The sequence below is a fragment of the Salvelinus alpinus genome, chromosome 2 (assembly GCF_045679555.1).
Source record: "Salvelinus alpinus chromosome 2, SLU_Salpinus.1, whole genome shotgun sequence".
Classification (NCBI taxonomy): Eukaryota; Metazoa; Chordata; class Actinopteri; order Salmoniformes; family Salmonidae; genus Salvelinus; species Salvelinus alpinus.
Window position 1 is genome coordinate 30406423 of NC_092087.1, and position 17444 is coordinate 30423866.

General features: G+C 41.9%; 2 protein-coding genes across 12 annotated transcripts in view; both read right to left on the reverse strand.

The window, feature by feature from the left end:
• Positions 1-5654, reverse strand: part of LOC139558736 (rho guanine nucleotide exchange factor 10-like protein) — a 121426-nt gene extending 115772 nt beyond the window's left edge. For 2 of the 3 annotated variants that reach the window (XM_071374149.1, XM_071374122.1), the window contains exon 1: positions 5383-5654. The gene's annotated coding sequence lies outside the window, so the exon portion shown is untranslated. Of the gene's footprint in view, positions 1-4420; positions 5252-5382 lie in introns of those variants that run through there. The other variant, XM_071374141.1, reaches the window with a different exon arrangement.
• A 4154-nt stretch (positions 5655-9808) lies between these two features.
• The window catches only part of LOC139558549 (chromodomain-helicase-DNA-binding protein 5-like), a 55017-nt gene continuing 47381 nt past the window's right edge, over positions 9809-17444 (reverse strand). For 6 of the 9 annotated variants that reach the window (XM_071373768.1, XM_071373749.1, XM_071373736.1 and 3 more), the window contains 4 exons: positions 14516-14777; positions 14264-14427; positions 13935-14061; positions 9809-13642 (listed from right to left, as the gene is read on the reverse strand). In XM_071373768.1, the coding sequence (XP_071229869.1) occupies positions 13518-13642; positions 13935-14061; positions 14264-14427; positions 14516-14777 (678 nt within the window). In that variant the 3' untranslated portion in view covers positions 9809-13517. The remainder of the gene's footprint in view (positions 13643-13934; positions 14062-14263; positions 14428-14515; positions 14778-17444) is intronic. The other 3 variants (XM_071373796.1, XM_071373743.1, XM_071373758.1) reach the window with 2 other exon arrangements.

Genomic DNA, 17444 nt, shown 5'->3' on the forward strand with positions numbered 1-17444 from the left:
GGTAGTATGTACATGAATGTATTGTCACGGCTGTTGAATGAAGTAGACCAAGGCGCAGCGTTGTGAGCGTACGTTCTCTTTTTATTAGAAAAGACGCCGAACAAAACAATAAACACTACAAAACAAACCGTGAAGCTAAAAGCTAAGTGCCATAAACAAAGTCAACTTCCCACAAAGACAGGTGGGAAAAAGGGCTACCTATGTATGGTTCTCAATCAGAGACAACGATAGACAGCTGTCCCTGATTGAGAACCCTACCCGGCCAAAACATAGAAATACAAATAATAGAACATAGAATACCCACCCCAACTCACACCCTGACCAAACCAAAATAGAGACATAAAAAGGATCTCTAAGGTCAGGGCGTGACATGTATAGCCTCTTCAAACTCAGGAAACCTCCTCCTTTTGTTGAAATTCTTTTGTACAACATAAATTTAAAAACCAAACTCGAAATGAAAATTATTTTAGACTGCCTGTCAAAAGAGACTAGGATAAGAGGAAACAAAGCTTGAACTAGTTCTGTCCGAAAGACATTCTTGAGGAAATTGGATACAGTACCTTGCAGAATTAAAATGAAACAAACACAACCAAACACACCCTAACGCAAATAAAGAGTTTAGCCCAGCCGTGGTGTGGTAATGTTTGGAAAAGATGTAGAGGTGACAAGGAGGTCTTTGGGGTATGGTTGGACCTTGACTTCCAGAACACTCCCTGTCCACTGCTGGATGCAAAAGCAGATGGCGAAATTACAGACAGGAGGAAGGCACATATTTCCAAATGATTCAATGTTTGGGAGTATAGAGTGTGCAACTGCAAGCTGGATTCATAGAGATGTTTGAATTCGAACATGAGTTGGGAGAGATCTGCTGAACTGAATGTGCAATATCCCCCAAAAAGACTTGAGTCCAGTGCTGGCTGCACGCATAAGGCCCATGCCGGGGCAGTCATTGGTTAGACAAGGAGAGGGAGTCAGGGTGCATCAATGGACAATAGAACAGAGCCGCAGCTGGTGGAGAGTATAGACTGAATAAACAGCAACGGAATTCTTACAGAAGGCAGCTAAAACAGCCTTCTTTTATCCAGGGTCTTCCTTGGTTTTATGGAGGGTGGTTTGACTGGTTTCCAAACTTCCACTCTCTACTAGACAGGGGATGCAATGGAACATATCAGTCCAAAGAAGTTCTTCCTCCTTTTTCTGAATATCAAGATCCCAAAGGAAAACGTCTTGTCAAGAGATAGGGATGTGAGACAACCAATTTAGACACAAGAAACAGTCAATCTGGTCAGAAACAGTTGTCTGTCATCCTTTAGCTGTCAAAAACAGAGCTCCGTGAGTGAGAGTGTTTGTAACACATACTAATGGATTGTATTCCTCCTCCTTGATTCCCCAACTAACTCCTGCCAAACATTGAGCATAGGAACTTGTTAGATTATCTGACTGTCAGATTTAACTAGAGTAGAATGAATCATAAACCAGAACTTAGTTTGTTTTTCTCCTGATGTAAGCTCCATTGTAAGCTACAGTATAGAAAGCTGTTATAGTGTACTGATTACTGAACATTGAGAACAAATATGGGTCAGCATCATAGACTGTATAGTCAGCATAGTGAAACATTCATGATGCGCTGCTTTCATTTGCACTGCAATGGTCTGCACTGTTCAGACATGCAGGTATACATTATTCATACAAGAGCCACATTGGCCTTCAGTTGCCCTCCACTATAGAAGCTGTTGCTGTGCCCACTGTGCACGATGGTAGTCTGTGATGGTAGTCACACTACTCAAGGTCACAGTGAGTGTTACTGATCTCCACTGTTTCTCCATCTGGGCTCTGACCACTGACTGTACTGACTATACAGTGGCAAGAAAAAGTATGTGAACCCTTTGGAAATATCTGGATTTCTGCATAAATTGGTCATAAAATTTGATCTGATTTTCATCTAGGTCACAACAATAGACAAACACAGTCTGCTTAAACTAATAACATGCAAACAATTATAAGTTTTCATGTCTTTATTGAACACACCTTGTAAACATTCACAGTGCAGGGTGAGAAAAGTATGTGAACCCTTGGATTTAATAACTGGTTGACCCTCTGGCAGCAACAACCAAATGTTTTCTGTAGTTGCGGATCAGACCAGCACAACGGTCAGGAGGAATTTTGGACCATTCCTTTTTACAAAACTGTTTCAGTTCAGCAATATTCTTGGGATGTCTGGTGTGAACCGCTCTCTTGAGGTCATGCCACAGCATCTCAATCAGGTTGAGGTCAGGACTCTGACTGGGCCACTCCAGAAGGCGTATTTTCTTCTGTTGAAGCCATTCTGTTGTTGATTTACTTCTGTGTTTTGGGTCATTGTCCTGTTGCATCACCTTACATTCTCCTGAAAAATGTCTTGATAAACTTGGGAATTCATTTTTCCGTCGATGATAGCATGCTGTCCAGGCCCTGAGGCAGCAAAGCAGCCCGAAACCCTGATGCTCCCTCCACCATACTTTACAGTTGGGATGAAGTTTTGATGTTGGTGTGTTGTGCCTTTTTTCCTCCACACATAGTGTTGTGTGTTCCTTCTAAGCAACTCAACTATAGTTTCATCTGTCGACAGAATATTTTGCCAGTAGTGCTGTGGAACATCCAGATGTTTTTTTGCGAATTTCAGACGTGGAGGTTTTCTTTTTTTGGACAGCAGTGGCTTCTTCCATGGTGTTCTCCCTTGAACACCATTCTTGTTTAGTGTTTTACGTATCATAGACTCGTCAACAGAGATGTTAGCATGTTCCAGAGATTTCTGTAAGTCTTTAGCTGACACTAGGATTCTTCTTAACCTCATTGAGCATGCTGCGCTGTGCTCACGCAGTCATCTTTGCAGGACGGCCACTCCTAGGAAGAGTAGCAACAGTGCTGAACTTTCTCCATTTATAGACAATTTGTCTTACCGTGGACTGATGAACATCAAGGCTTTTAGACATACTTGTGTAACCCTTTCCAGCATTATGCACGTCAACAATTCTAAATCTTGGGTCTTCTGAGATCTCTTTTGTTCGAGGCATGGTTCACATCAGGCAATGCTTCTTGTGAATAGCAAACTCAAATTTTGTGAGTGTTTTTTATACGGCAGGGCAGCTCTAACCAACATCTCCAATCTCATCTCAATGATTGTACTCCAGGTTAGCTGACTCCTGACTCCAACTAGCTTTTGGAGAAGTCATTAGCCTAGGGGTTCACATAATTTTTCCAACCTACACTGTGAATGTTTAAATGACCTATTCAATATAAACAAGAAAAATACAATAATTTGTGTGTTATTAGTTTAAGCAGACTGTGTATGTCTGTTGTTGTGACTTAGATGAAGATTAGATCTAATTTTATAACCAATTTATGCAGAAATCCAGATAATTCCAAAGGGTTCACATACTTTTTCTTGTCACTGTACATACCTAAGTCCAAACACTGCAGGTAAGTCACTTACGTAATAACAATGTAATTATAGTATAAATCCACTTTATATTTGTAACGCAGTCATAGTTGACATAGCACATTCATAAATGTATATTGTATATCCTGTTGTGTACATAGCAGTTTTATTACTATGCATACTACCTTCCTCTGATTTTTTATATTTTTTTATATTGATCATGTACTACAATGTTGAGGGAGCTAGCATGTAAGCATTTCACTGCACCTTTTATACCTGCTGTAAACTGTGTATGTGACAAATAAAATGTTATTTGATTTTAAAAGCACGTGGCATTTAACCAAGATCAAACATTCTAGGTGTATGGTAAGTCCTTAATAATCAAACATTCCCATCTAGGGTTATGGTTGGGTGTCAGAATGACCAAAACGTCACTGTGTGACGTCACTGGGTGTCCTGTTCCCACACTCTCCATTGTGATCTCTGTCAATGGCGCATCTGAATGATCTTTTCTTGGGCCAATGAAAGCTCGGTTTGAAGCTTTGTGTACATGTTCATTGTTGATACTTCCCTATTGTTCAGTCTTGGCCAGCCAGGGTTGTTGTTCAGTATCAGTATACAGAATTGTTAGCTGTTACAATACAGAGGGGGGTTGAGCTGTCCCTTTAATGCAGTTGTAAGGATTTGACTTTGCTATTAATGTATGAATGCAACTTACAGCACAGTTACAGCAAGCATGAAGGATGTGACACAGTACAAACAGAGAGATGGTAGGGCTGTGATGGTCATGGAATTTTGGATGACTTATTGATCAGCCAAATGACCGCGCTCACTGTTAAAACTTCCCCCCCCCCCCCCTTTGCTCCTGACTGCATATGCTGCCATTGAAATATATTCTATTTCTATGTGTGCTGCTGCTGCAGGGAGGGGCCGTTGCCTACAATAATTATTCGCTACAACACCTTCCTTGTTTTAGCAAGGAGCAATAAAGTTTCACGTTACCGCAGAAACGGGCACGAATGCCCGACCGTCCCGTCTTCAGTCAGCCATTCGTTCCAATAATGTTTTAAGCGGTTATGACGGTTATTTTATTTTCATGACGGTCTTCATCCATAACTGTCTGTACTCATTCCCCTAGGGCTTCCGGGAGTGGGAAGGCCTCAGCTGTGTATTCGCTATGGCGTGAGAGGAAAAGGCGAGTGGGGTCCCATTCATAGGAGAATCTTTGTGGTTTAAGCTCCAGGCCAGACATGCATGGACTATTAATTCATGGATCTTGATTGTTGAACAAAAGTTTAACAGTCTGACTCAGGGAATGCTGGGACATCCGACTAAAGCGGGAAACACTACATCTTTCCAAAATGCAGATCAGAGGTCCCCCTCTCCCCATTCCTTTCTCCTCTGTTGGTATGAGGCAGCGTGAAATTCATTCAGGGAGGGGCTATTGTACTCCAGGAAGGAGCCCCAAGACTAGGGCTGGATAGAGGACTCCTGTTACAGCCTGGGGCTATGGAGGGGGTACAGTAATGTATATACTGCAGTGGAGTATCTCTGGCCCAGTTCTGCCTGGAATCAATGTATAGATCCTCCCTATAGATGGTGTATGTCTCTGGACCAGAGTGCCTCATGGTCTTTCCCTTGATAATATGGGTAGCCAAGCCCCTGACACAGCCCTCTCTGAAGGTTAGTCCTGGTGTAATCGTCTGTGAAAGAGTGTATTCAACAAAGAGGCCACCCGGCTTTGGGTATTGCCTCTGCTCTCCTTTCCTCCTCTGTAACTCCGTTGCCCCAAGCTGCAAGCTGTCGGACCCAGGGACTGAGAGCACAAAACAACACACCCACCCACCCCCACTCCCTCCATGGCCCCTTCAACAAAGCTCCTGTCTTGGTGAACATGCAGAGAAGTGAAACAAAAAAAGAGGGAGAGTGTGTATAGTAGAATACAATAAAAATACACCTCTCACCTTCTTGTCCTCGGTAGTATTTCCTCCAACAAGCTTCAGTTACTCCCTGTGGACTCTTTAATCCTGGTTACCTCCCATGAACATTCCGCTTATATACTGGCAGGTTCCTCACTCATTCTCCTGTATGTCTGCTTTAAGAGCTCCTAGGGCTCCGGCAGAATAGACTGGAAATACTGTTAACTTTCCCACATTAGGTCAGCTCCGCTCCTCACACTAGCTGCTCTGAATGAGGCTCCCCCTACTCCCTCCTCTCTCTCGATTCTATGGTTCAGTCCCTCCCTCTCGCTCTCTTTCTCACAATTTCTTGCCCTGTCTTTCTGTCCCTCTTCCCTCTTTTTCTCTCCCCTCATGTTTAGTCCCTCCCTCCTCCAATCTCCTGCCCCCTGCTGCTTAACAGACACAAAGCAGGCCAAAGGGCTCTCTCAGCATTGATTGGCCAATGACAGAGCAAAAGTATTGGCATTGGCCAATAGAAATGCTAAAGAATGGCACATGCCCAATCAGAGCAGATATGCAGATGTAGAGGGTGGGCCAGGAGGAATTAGGATGGGAAACTTGGGTGAAAGGGGGAATAGTTCGGAACAATGTTAGTGATTACATCACCAAGCCAAGGACTTGAGGAATACAAATTTGAAAATGAAAAAATACTAATGTCAACTGAACTAAGATGGACATCAGTAGAGAGGAAAGAGAAGTACCTGAGAATATTAGTGCAATACGTGTTTTATAACTACCGTGTAACAATTGTCAGTAAACACTTCTCCTTTTTAGGTACAAACATTTTGGTCAATTTATATATTCAAGGAAAGAGAATAATGTACCGTAAAAGCTGTGATTGGCTGAATGTCTTGAACTCTGACCTATTATGTCAATGTCTCTATTTCTGCTCGTAAGTTCATTTACTTTACGGCAAGGCAGTGAGTGACCTGGACCACTGGCAGACATCAGGATGAGGTTACAGTAGATCGGAGGTCAAGCCCCATTAACAAGCCTGCAGTTCTAAAATCAAACTATTTATTCATTCACTTTATTGATGTTTCAAGGCAACTTGACTTACTTGGCTTATTCCTTTCAGCTCCAAGTGGAGCAAAGGGCCTCAGAGCTGCAACTCCAGAAAACTCTGTTCTGGAATGTTTTCTTGATTTCATTCCAGGTGGTTCCTGCCTTCATCTCCTCCTCATTTGTGCTGTTCCATGTCTTTTTTGGGCAGCCAACCTTCCTTCTGCCCTGTGGTTTTCACTCTCAGCAAAAGAAAGTCACCTTAACTTCTTTGATATAGGGGGCAGCATTTTCACTTTTGGATGAATTGGGTTCCCATAGTGAACTGCCTCCTACTCTGTCCCAGATGCTAATATATGCATATTATTATTACTATTGGATAGAAAACACTCTGAAGTTTCTAAAACTGTTTGAATGACGTGGCTCTCTGTAATTACTCCGGATATTTTGGAGGAATTTCTGAACATGGCGCCAATGTAAACCGAGATTTGTGGATATAAATATGCACATTATCGAAAGAAACATAAATGTATTGTGTAACATGATGTCATATAAGTGTCATCTGATGAAGATGTTCAAAGGTTAGTGATGAATTATATCTCCATTTCTGCTTTTTGTTACTACTATATTTTGCTGGGAAAATGGCTGTGTTTTTCTGTGGCTATGTACTGAGCTAACATAATTGTTTGGTGTTCATTCCCCGTAAATCCTTTTCGAAATCAGACATGTTGGCTGGATTCACAACATGTGTAGCTTTAATTTGGTGTCTTTCATGTGTGATTTCATGAAAGATAGATTTTTATAGTAATATATTTGAATTTGGCGCGCTACATTTTTTCTAGATTTTGGCCCACATATCCTAGAGAAGTTAAAATATATAACTTCACAGCTCACACAAACTCAAACTGAGAATTAGCTTATTTTCTCAGATGTGCATTTAAGCAATGAGGTATGTCTATTGTTGTTGAGAGGATTTATTAAAACACATTGAACAAATACACAGAGTACAAAGTAAAAGATGACAATTCACTTTTTTCATTCATTTGTAATTTAGCACAAACATCTGTACCATTATAACACTGCTTGAATTCAATGTCTCTCTCAAAGCTAGCTACACAGAGCAACGATCTCGGAACTTTACCAAAGTGAACCTTCATACAAAAGATTTCACATGCTGTACATTCACTGCAACAAAGGTGCCTTTACCAGGGTCATTTGGTAGCTTTTGAAGCCTTGTTTATAAGCATGTACATACACTGTAAATATATTTATAGTATTAGACTAAGGCCTTCTTACAAACACATTACATTCATACTGACTTCAGTTTGATTGCATTTCATAGTCATTTCAGCACTCCGTAAGGAAACAGACATGTGGATTTGATTGAACACATTGCAGTTCTATGGCAACTACCCTGCAACATTCAGTTTCTCTCATGCATACTGTGTAGTTAGGTACATGATCGATAAGAGTATGAGAGAGACAAAGCACTGTAAATCTTTGTATTTACATAGCGTTGTTATATGCTGCTATCCAGTAACACTATTTCAATCAATGACAAGGTGTGTGGGTCTTCTCCAAACCTACACTATAGCTAGTCCACACAGTGACCCTCATATGACTTACGAATGGAGTAACAGGCTGAACAGAAACACTGGGACTGTACACTCCATGGACAGGACAGCACTGATAAACACGCACTAAATTGGGGGCAAAATAGTAGCCTAAGAACTGACATGTGCCCTATTTGTTAGGAATTCCTATCTCAACTGGCCAATATCTATTGTTGTGTTTGTAATTGAATGAGGTCAGTCAAGGCCGTGTGATACTGCATTCAGTTAAACTTCAGGTAAAGTGCTTTGTCTGAGAAGACAGTCAGACACAGGCAGACACTGTGCAGTAACACTATTCAGCCAACAGAGCACCTCAGAACATTCATATAAAAAGCCTATAGAGCAGAGCTACAATCACACCCTGTATACACTAATCTCTTCAGTTCAGGACAGTCCATTCACAATTCCTTTCTCAAGACCTCCACATGAGGGCTATAGCCGTGTCATTAAAAACAATACAAATAGGTACTCTACCGTTCAACAGTTTGGGGTCACTTAGAAATGTCCTTGTTTTTGAAAGAAAAGCACATTTTTTGTCCATTAAAATAACATAAAATTGATCAGAAATACAGTGTAGACATTGTTAATGTTGTAAATGACTATTGTAGCTGGAAACGGCAGATTGTTTATGGAATATCTACATAGGCATACAGAGACCCATTGTCAGCAACCATCACTCCTATGTTCCAATGGCACGCTGTGTTAGCTAATCCAAGTTTATCATTTTAAAAGGCTAATAGATCATTAGAAAACCCTTTTGCAATTATGTTAGCACAGCTGAAAACTGTTGTTCTTATTAAAGAAGCAATAAAACTGGCCTTCTTTAGACTAGTTGAGTATCAGCATTTGTGGGTTCGATTACAGGCTCAAAATGGTTGGAACACAAGACCTTTCTTCTGAAACTCGTCAGTCTATTCTTGTTCTGAGAAATTAAGGCTATTCCATGCGAGAAATTGCCAAGAAACTGAAGATCTTGTACAACGCTGTGCACTACTCCCTTCACAGAACAGTGCAAACTGGCTCTAACCAGAAAATAAAGAGGAGTGGGAGGCCCCAGTGCACAACTGAGCAAGAGAACAAGTACATTAGAGTGTCTAGTTTGAGAAACAGATGCCTCACAAGTCCTCAACTGGCAGCTTCATTAAATAGTACCAGCAAAACATCAGTCTCAACGTCAACAGTGAAGAGGCAACCTTCTAGGCAGAGTTCCTCTGTCCAGTGTCTCTGTTCTTTTGCAAATCAAATCGTCATTTCTCAGAACAAGAATAGACTGACGAGCTTCAGAAGAAAGTACTTTGTTTCTAGCTATTTTGAGCCTGTAATCAAACCCACAAATGCTGATGCTCCAGATACTCAACTAGTCTAAAGAAGGCCCGTTTTATTGCTTCTTTAAACAGCACAACAGTTTTCAGCTGTGCTAGCATAATTGCAAAAGGGTTTTCTAATGATCTATTAGCCTTTTAAAATTATAAACTTGGATTAGCTAACACAACACAGGAGTGATGGTTGCTGATAATGGGTCTCTGTACGCTTATTTAGATATTCATTAAAAAATCTGCCGTTTCCAGCTACAATAGTCATTTACAGCATTAACAATGTCTACACTGTATTTCTGATCAATTTTATGTTATTTTAATGGACAAAAAATGTGCTTTTCTTTCAAAAACAAGGACATTTCTAAGTGACCCCAAACTTTTGAACGGTAGTGTAATGCCTCTAGTCTTTGAAAGAAAAATAAGAGCAAACATCGCATTTAAAGGTCCAATGCAGATGTTCTTATCTCAATATAAAATCATTTAAGTGCCTTACTGTGATTGTTTTCGATTAAAATGATAAAAATGAAACAAAAACAGCTTTTTAGCAAAGAGCAATATCTCAAGCAAGAATTTTGCCAGGACTGTCTGGGAGTGGTCTTGAGTGGGGAGGGCAAACTGAAAACTAGCTGTTATTGAGAGGTTTGGAACTCTTGTTTCTAATTGGTCTGTTAACTAATTTACCGCCTGGTGATGACACCAGGCAAGCCAAAACTCCATCCCACCAAAATAGGTTGAAATTTCAGGCAGTCTTTTCAAACAGCTCTTACACTAAAAGGGCATTACCATAATTTTCACAGTATTATTCCAACCTCATAGTGTGGAAATATATATAAAACACAGGTTATTCACGTTTTTGACTGCACTGGGGCCTTTAAGGTTTTCAATGAGTAAATGTAATACACACATTCATGAAAAATCTCAACAAATGAAGTCTCATTGAACATATAAAAAGGTAGTTTCACTTTGGACAATCACATTAGCAGACAGATGGAATAAAAAAGTATTGTCAAGTGAATCCATGCTGTCGCTCTGATACGGTTTAGTCCTCACAACACGTAATGCAATAAACAGTTCCCTTCCAAGGAACCCATATAAAACAAAACATCAAAAAACAAGAAAATAAAAACAGCTTTTGATACTTTTACTGTATGGCTATCCAACCTTGGTCCTTGTTGGCTATCAAAACCTCTATGAAGATTATAATCTATTGATGATTGAATTAGCTATTTTATTTCAACCACTGCCCTCAGTTCTCAATGGAAATAATTCCACCCATTTATAAGATTATCAAGCATACAATCTGGGACATTAGCCATCAGGGCCATGGAGTGAGCAGACCTCTTAACTTCTTATGGCTGCAGGGGCAGTATTGAGTAGCTTGGATGAAAGGTGCACAGAGGTACCCAGAGTAAACGGCCTGCTCCTCAGTCATAGTTGCTAATATATGCATATTATTAGTAGTATTGGATAGAAAACACTCTGAAGTTTCTAAATCTGTTTCAATTTTGTCTGTGAGTATAACAGAACTCATATGGCAGGCAAAAACCTGAGAAGTTCCACTTCCTGTTTGGAATTATTCTGAGGCTGGTAGTTTTTCAACCAAGCTCTCATTGAAATTACAGCGAGATATGGATGAGTTTTCACTTCCTACGGCTTCCACTAGATGTCAACAGTCAATAGAACTTTGTCTGATGACTCTGCTGTGAAGGGGGGCCGAAGGAGACAGGAATGAGTAACCACTGCCATGAGGTGACCACGCTTTGACCACACGCGTTCACGTGGGAGGCAGCTCCGTTCCATCGCTCAACTGAAGTCAATGTAATTCTCCGGTTGGAACGTTATTCAAGATGTATCTTAACAACATTCTTAAGATTGATTCAATACATCGTTTGACATGTTTCTACTGACTGTTACGGAACTTTTGGACATTTCGTCCAAAAGTTATAGTGGACGCACTTTGTGACTTTGGAATTGTTTACCAAACGCGCTAACCAAAGTAGCTAATTGGACATAAATAACGGACATTATCGAACAAATCAAGCATTTATTGTGGACCTGGGATTCCTAGGACTGCATTCTGATGAAGTTCATCAAAGGTAAGGAAACATTTATCATGTATTTTCTGGTTTCTGTTGACTCCAACATGGCGGCTAATTTGGCTATTGTTCTGAGCGCCGTCTCAGATTATTGCATGGTTAGCTTTTTCCGTAAAGTTTTCTTTTGAAATCTGACACAGTGGTTGCATTAAGGAGAGGTATATCTATAATTCCATGTGTATAACTTGTATTATCATCTACATTTTTGATGAGTATTTCTGTTGAAACGATGTGGCTATGCAAAATCACTTGATGTTTTTGGAACTAGTGAATGTAACGCGCCAATGTAAACTCACGATTTTTTTATATAAATTTGAACTTTATCAAACAAAACAAGCATGTATTGTGTAACATGAAGTCCTATGAGTGTCATCTGATGAAGATCATCAAAGGTTAGAGATTCATTTGATCTCTTTCTGCTTTTTCTGACTGCTATCTTTCGCTGGAAAAATGGCTGTGCTTATTGTGGTTTGGTGGTGACCTAACATAATCGTTTGTAGTGCTTTCGCTGAAAAGCATATTGGAAATCAGACACTTTGGTGGGATTAACAACAAGATTACCTTTAAAATGATATAAGACACATGTAGGTTTGAGGAATTTTAATTATGAGATTGTTGTTGTTTGAATTTGGCGCCCTGCACTTTCACTGGCTGTTGTCATATCGATCCCGTTACCGGGATTGCAGCCATAAGAAGTTTTAAGTGGCACTAAAGCAGTACATTCTGAAATAACACTTTACCTTAAAAAGAAGCACACACAATAACGCACATTTCATGGCAAACATGAAACCTAGGCCAAAAGGTGACGTAGTGTCATAAGCACTTTTTAGTTTTTAATTTCTCACAATGGAAGAGGGAGGTGCTTTGGGGAACTATAACACAATAACTATATGTGTTAAAGGCAACATAATTACTCCCATCCAGCACCATGTCCAGCACACAATTAGCTTGACATCCCAACCATATGACAGACAGGAGGAGATTCTGTTTATAGCACACACTATTCATGGCCCCGGAGTTTGGCCAATAATCACATTCAAATATTAAAGAAATACATGTTCCGTATCATTTGCTGAAATAGGCTATGTGATCTTCACTTTTTGCACTAATCCAGCCTGTTACAGTTTTATGCATGTATACATCAAATTCACAATGATTATGCAAGGCAAAATAAACAGCAGTCTCTTGAACTATGTACATTACAAGGGAGAACCCCTGTATATTAATAGCTAATGCAGCTCTGTAACTAGGATCACTTTCTCCAGAGGCGGGAGATGGCAGTCTTTAGGGGTTGAGGCATAGTGTAGCTGTACTTCCTTAAAGTCACTCTTATTCTTACAAGTTCCAACTCAAGGCTCTGCCATAAAACTATAAAAACAAACACGTAGTAAACAAAATGAGAGAATTGGCTGCCATATCAGCACCCACTTATGATCTCTATAATTCTAGGATGGGAGCCTTATGCCTTCATAGTTCTATTTTCCTTCTATGTGTACGTAGCTAAAGCACACTGCTCCAGCAGAGGTCGGTCCCGATGCACAAAGAATAGGCAAAAGATGAACGCAGAAGGAAAAGACCCAGAATGAAGGAGCAGAGCCAGGCCTAAAGTCAATGAATAGACACAGATGATTCTCATTACAGCAGCTCAGGAGCATTGGCACCTCCACCGGCTCATCCACCATGTGTACTTTCACTTTTTGCAGCTCTTCCTGTAGCCAATACTTTCCCCTTCAGACAGGGCGGTTCCAGTCATTCTATAAGATCACTTCCCTTCCACGTGTCAGTTAGCAGAAGCCGGGCGTCTGAGGTCGTTTGACTCTCACATCCTAATAGACAGTTCCTCTGCTTGACTCACCAACCTAAGTCATAAAAGCAAATAGCTACTGCATGAAGTATGTTGAAGAATCCTCGAAAGATAGAAGTGCAATTGATATGATAGATAAATACATCTGTGTATTATTCCTAGGTTTATCCTCTGATCAATAGACAGAGAGCTTCTTGCAGGAGGGGAGGATGAGGAAGGGGGGGGGGGCGAAGATTCTGTAATCATTTATATAATAGTTGACATCCCTGGGCTTGGCTGACTCCAGATCAATTTTGGGGTAGCTGATCTAATCTTCAATACAGATGACATCACTGGGCTTGCCTGACTTGAGGTCAGGGGTGGTGACGTCCCTCAGCGGGTCGCAGGATTTCTTGTCCAGGTGGCTGGACGGGGGTGGGGGGCCGTTGGACACTAGAAGAGGGGGCCCCGGGGGGGGGATAATTTGGGGGGAGGGGGTGGGGGGGTGAAGGGATATCAAACAGGGATACCAAAGAAAGGGTGCTCAGAAAAATAAATGACCCACATAAAACATTTTAAGCTTTTCATTCCCTAACATATTATTAGAAAGGGACACAGAGCAGCATTTCATCTTACAGTGCTCCATCTTTTTCAGTTATCTTGCAGTTTCTGTCCTCGGCTGTTCAGATAAGGAACATCTCATGTTACAGTTAGACCTACAGTCATGCAGAGACAGGCCTCTTACCACTGACGTATGGTCCCAGGGGCATCTGGCTGTAGTTGACCATGGCTCCTCCCGCAGGCCCCCGGAAGCTGCCCCCAAAACCAGTGCTGTACATCTGGGAACAGGCAAATGAGCTCTGGCCGAACGGCTGGAGGTAGAGTACAGAACACAATTTACACATCTTGTCAATGACGATATCAACCAAAATGACTTACCAAACCAAACCACCCCAACTAAACCAAGCCAAACCTACAGTACCCTGAACCTAACCTTGCTCCAACCAAACTAAACCTAATTGTACCAATCCTAACCCACCTATCAACATAACCGAGCCCATGCCTGTACAGTACCTGTTGGGGCGGAGGTTCGTTGCCGCGGCTGGTGAGGCGGCTGAGGATGCTCCTCTCAGACATCTGCAGACGAGCAGACACCGGGGGGATCCGGGACAACATGTTGGGAAGCCGCGTCACATCTGCCTTCATATCACTCAGCAGCTCCTCCAGCTGGTTCAGTACTGGAACACACAGACACCGTCAATGACAAGAATGCACTAATGTATCCAATCTTATCTACAGTTGATGCAATACTTAATTTTTATTCACCCAGATCTTGAGTTTGTAGACAGTGTTTTAGTCCTGCTGCTGTGTACACACTGGGAGATGACAGACCTTTGTGCAGCACAGCGTTGGCTGGCTTGTTCCCGGCCAGAGACTCCTTGGACAGGTGCTGGTGGGACTCAGCCAGACACTCCACCTCAGCAAAGCGGGTATTCAGGGCCATAGCCGGGTGGTTGGGGTCCTGGGTCATATTCAGGTACGCTGCCCTTCTTAACTGCTCCTCTATCACCAGAGCCTGCTCCAACAGCTAAAAGAGAGAGAGACTTTTGACATTGTCTTTCTTAAATAATACATCCTCATTTAATTTGATTAAAAACTCACCCCCCCCCTTTAGAAAATGAATATCCCCTGTACTGCCCTCTACCCCACGATACAAAACACATTAGACTAACCAAAACCTCACTGCTTCTACAACCGTATATCCAACCCATCTTCTCCAGCTGTACAGACAGCAGCCCCCCCGACACAACATATCTCCTGAAACATCTACACACTTTTTATAATTTTATAGAACTCAAATTCCACCCTAAGATGCACAGAGACCATCCCATTAAGTAATAGTAAAGGGTCTGTTATCCCTCCACCTTTGACCCTGTTCCTCCTTGTTAGCTAAATAGCCAACTTTGCCTGAGCAAACAGAAACACACATTTGGCCTTTTCCTTATTCGAATACCTGTACCCCATTATAAACATCCCGACAGTAAACTCCACTCCCAACCTCTCACACAGACATTCCAACAAAGACATTAATGGCATTAACCTGGTGCACACAGAAAACACATGAATCACAGTTTCACTCATGACACAGAAAGGACACCCCTGTCTGACTCCTGGGTCGACCCATGCCAACCAGCTGTTAGTGGCCAGGGCTCCTTGTAGAACCCTCCACTGGAAGTCCCCTGACCTTTTTGGTACTGGAAGTTTGTAGAGACCCCTCCATCTAAGACCCACCATTCTCTCCGCCCCATATACCCCCTGCCACTGATGTGCCTTCACTCCTGTTAGGCTCCTAATGTTCCTCACCTTAATGCAGAGGTTGTAGAAAGCTTTACCCCCCCAAACGCCGCCAGGCTCGGAGTGTTAAAATCTAACAAGTCGTCCAGACCCCCTTGCCAGTCCCCAGTTTCTGCCGTCACCTGCAGTGGCGGAAATATTGGTAGCCCCTCTCCGTTTGGCCGCTCAAACACCCCCTTTACCGGCTCAGACAGTGCCTCCTGGACCTACCCCAGGAATCTCTCCAGCAGCCTAAGAGATGTTAGTCCTGTTTGTTGTGCCAGGACTTCCAGGGTTTTCTACACCTCCTCTCCCAGCAGCCGCAGGTCACCCAGCCTTAGTAAACCCGCTGCCATCAGTCGCCTCTGCAGGGAGGACGACTGAACCGATCTCAAAAGGATGGCTGGGTTGTGGAAGACAGGCTCCTCCCACACCCACAGCCAAGGCTTCACACCCCCTTCTTGTGTGGGCCTTAGTAAAAATCAGACCGGCGACAGGGTTGAGGACAGACAGTTTATGCCACAGGGAAAATGCCGCCAGATTGTTGATTATCAGCACCCTCCCTCTATATGACACTTGGGACAGGAGCCACCTCCACCTGGCCAGTCTTAATACCACCGCCTGTGACAGCCCCTCCCAGTTCTTCACAACTCCACTTCAAACCCCCTGGAAGTAGAGAGGGGGGGGCATATCCCTCCATGCCCCACCTTAGCAGACGAATCTCCCTCGTACACCTTCAGACTAGTCTCTAGTGCCTGCATATCCTGCCCATCCCTGACCATCACAGAAACGTAATCTGCAAAAAAATGCTATGCCTGTTAACTTCTCTAGGGTAGGGGGCAGCATTCGGAATTTTGGATGAAATGCATGCCCAAATTAAACTGCCTGCTTCTAGAGCCCAGACGATATGATATGCATATAACTGGTAGATTTGGATAGAAAACACTCTAAAGTTTCCAAAACTGTTAAAATAGTGTCTGTGAGTATAACAGAAATGATTTGGCAGGCGAAAACCTGAGAAAAATCCATTCAGGAAGTTTTTTTTTGTTGGTTTTGTAATTTTCTATTCAATGCCATTACAGTAACCATTGACTTAGGACTCAAATTGCAGTTTCTATGCCTTCCACTAGATGTCAACAGTCTTTAGAAATTGTTTCAGGCTTGTATTCTGAAAAATGAGGAAGTAAGAGCAGTCTGAATGAGTGGACCCTAAAGTGTCACAGAGCTTTTTCATGTGCGAGACCGAGAGAGTGCCTTTCTTGTTTACCTTTTAAATTGATGACGTTATTGTCCGGTTGAAATATTATCGATTATTTAGGCTAAAAACAACCTGAGGATTGAATATAAACATCGTTTGACATGTTTCTATCAACTTTACGGATGCAATTTGGATTTTTTTGTCTTCCTGTTTTGACTGCCTTTAAGCCTGTGGATTACTGAAGAAAACACGCGAACAAAATGAAGGTTTTTGGATATAAAGAGACTTTATCGAACAAAAAGAACATTTATTGAGTAAATGAATGTCTGCTGAGTGCAACCATATGAAGATCATCAAAGGTAAGGGATTCATTTTATCTCTATTTCTAACTTGTGTAACGGTTCTACTTGGCTGGTTACTGTTTGTAATGATTTGTCTAGTGGGCTATGTTCTCAAATAATCGTAAGGTATGCTTTCGCCGTAAAGCATTTTTTAAATCTGACACCGTGGTTGGATTCACAAGAAGTTAATCTTTAAACCTATGTAAAATATGTTTTGTTTTCTGAATTTTTATAATGAGTATTTCTGTATTTGAATTTGGAGCCCAGCAGTTTCACTGGCTGTTGAAGAGGTGGGCCGCTAACGTCTCACGTACCCAAGAGAGGTTAACACACCCATGCCTGTCCAGCAAACTCCCTGCAGTCTCTTGAATAGGAGGCCCAA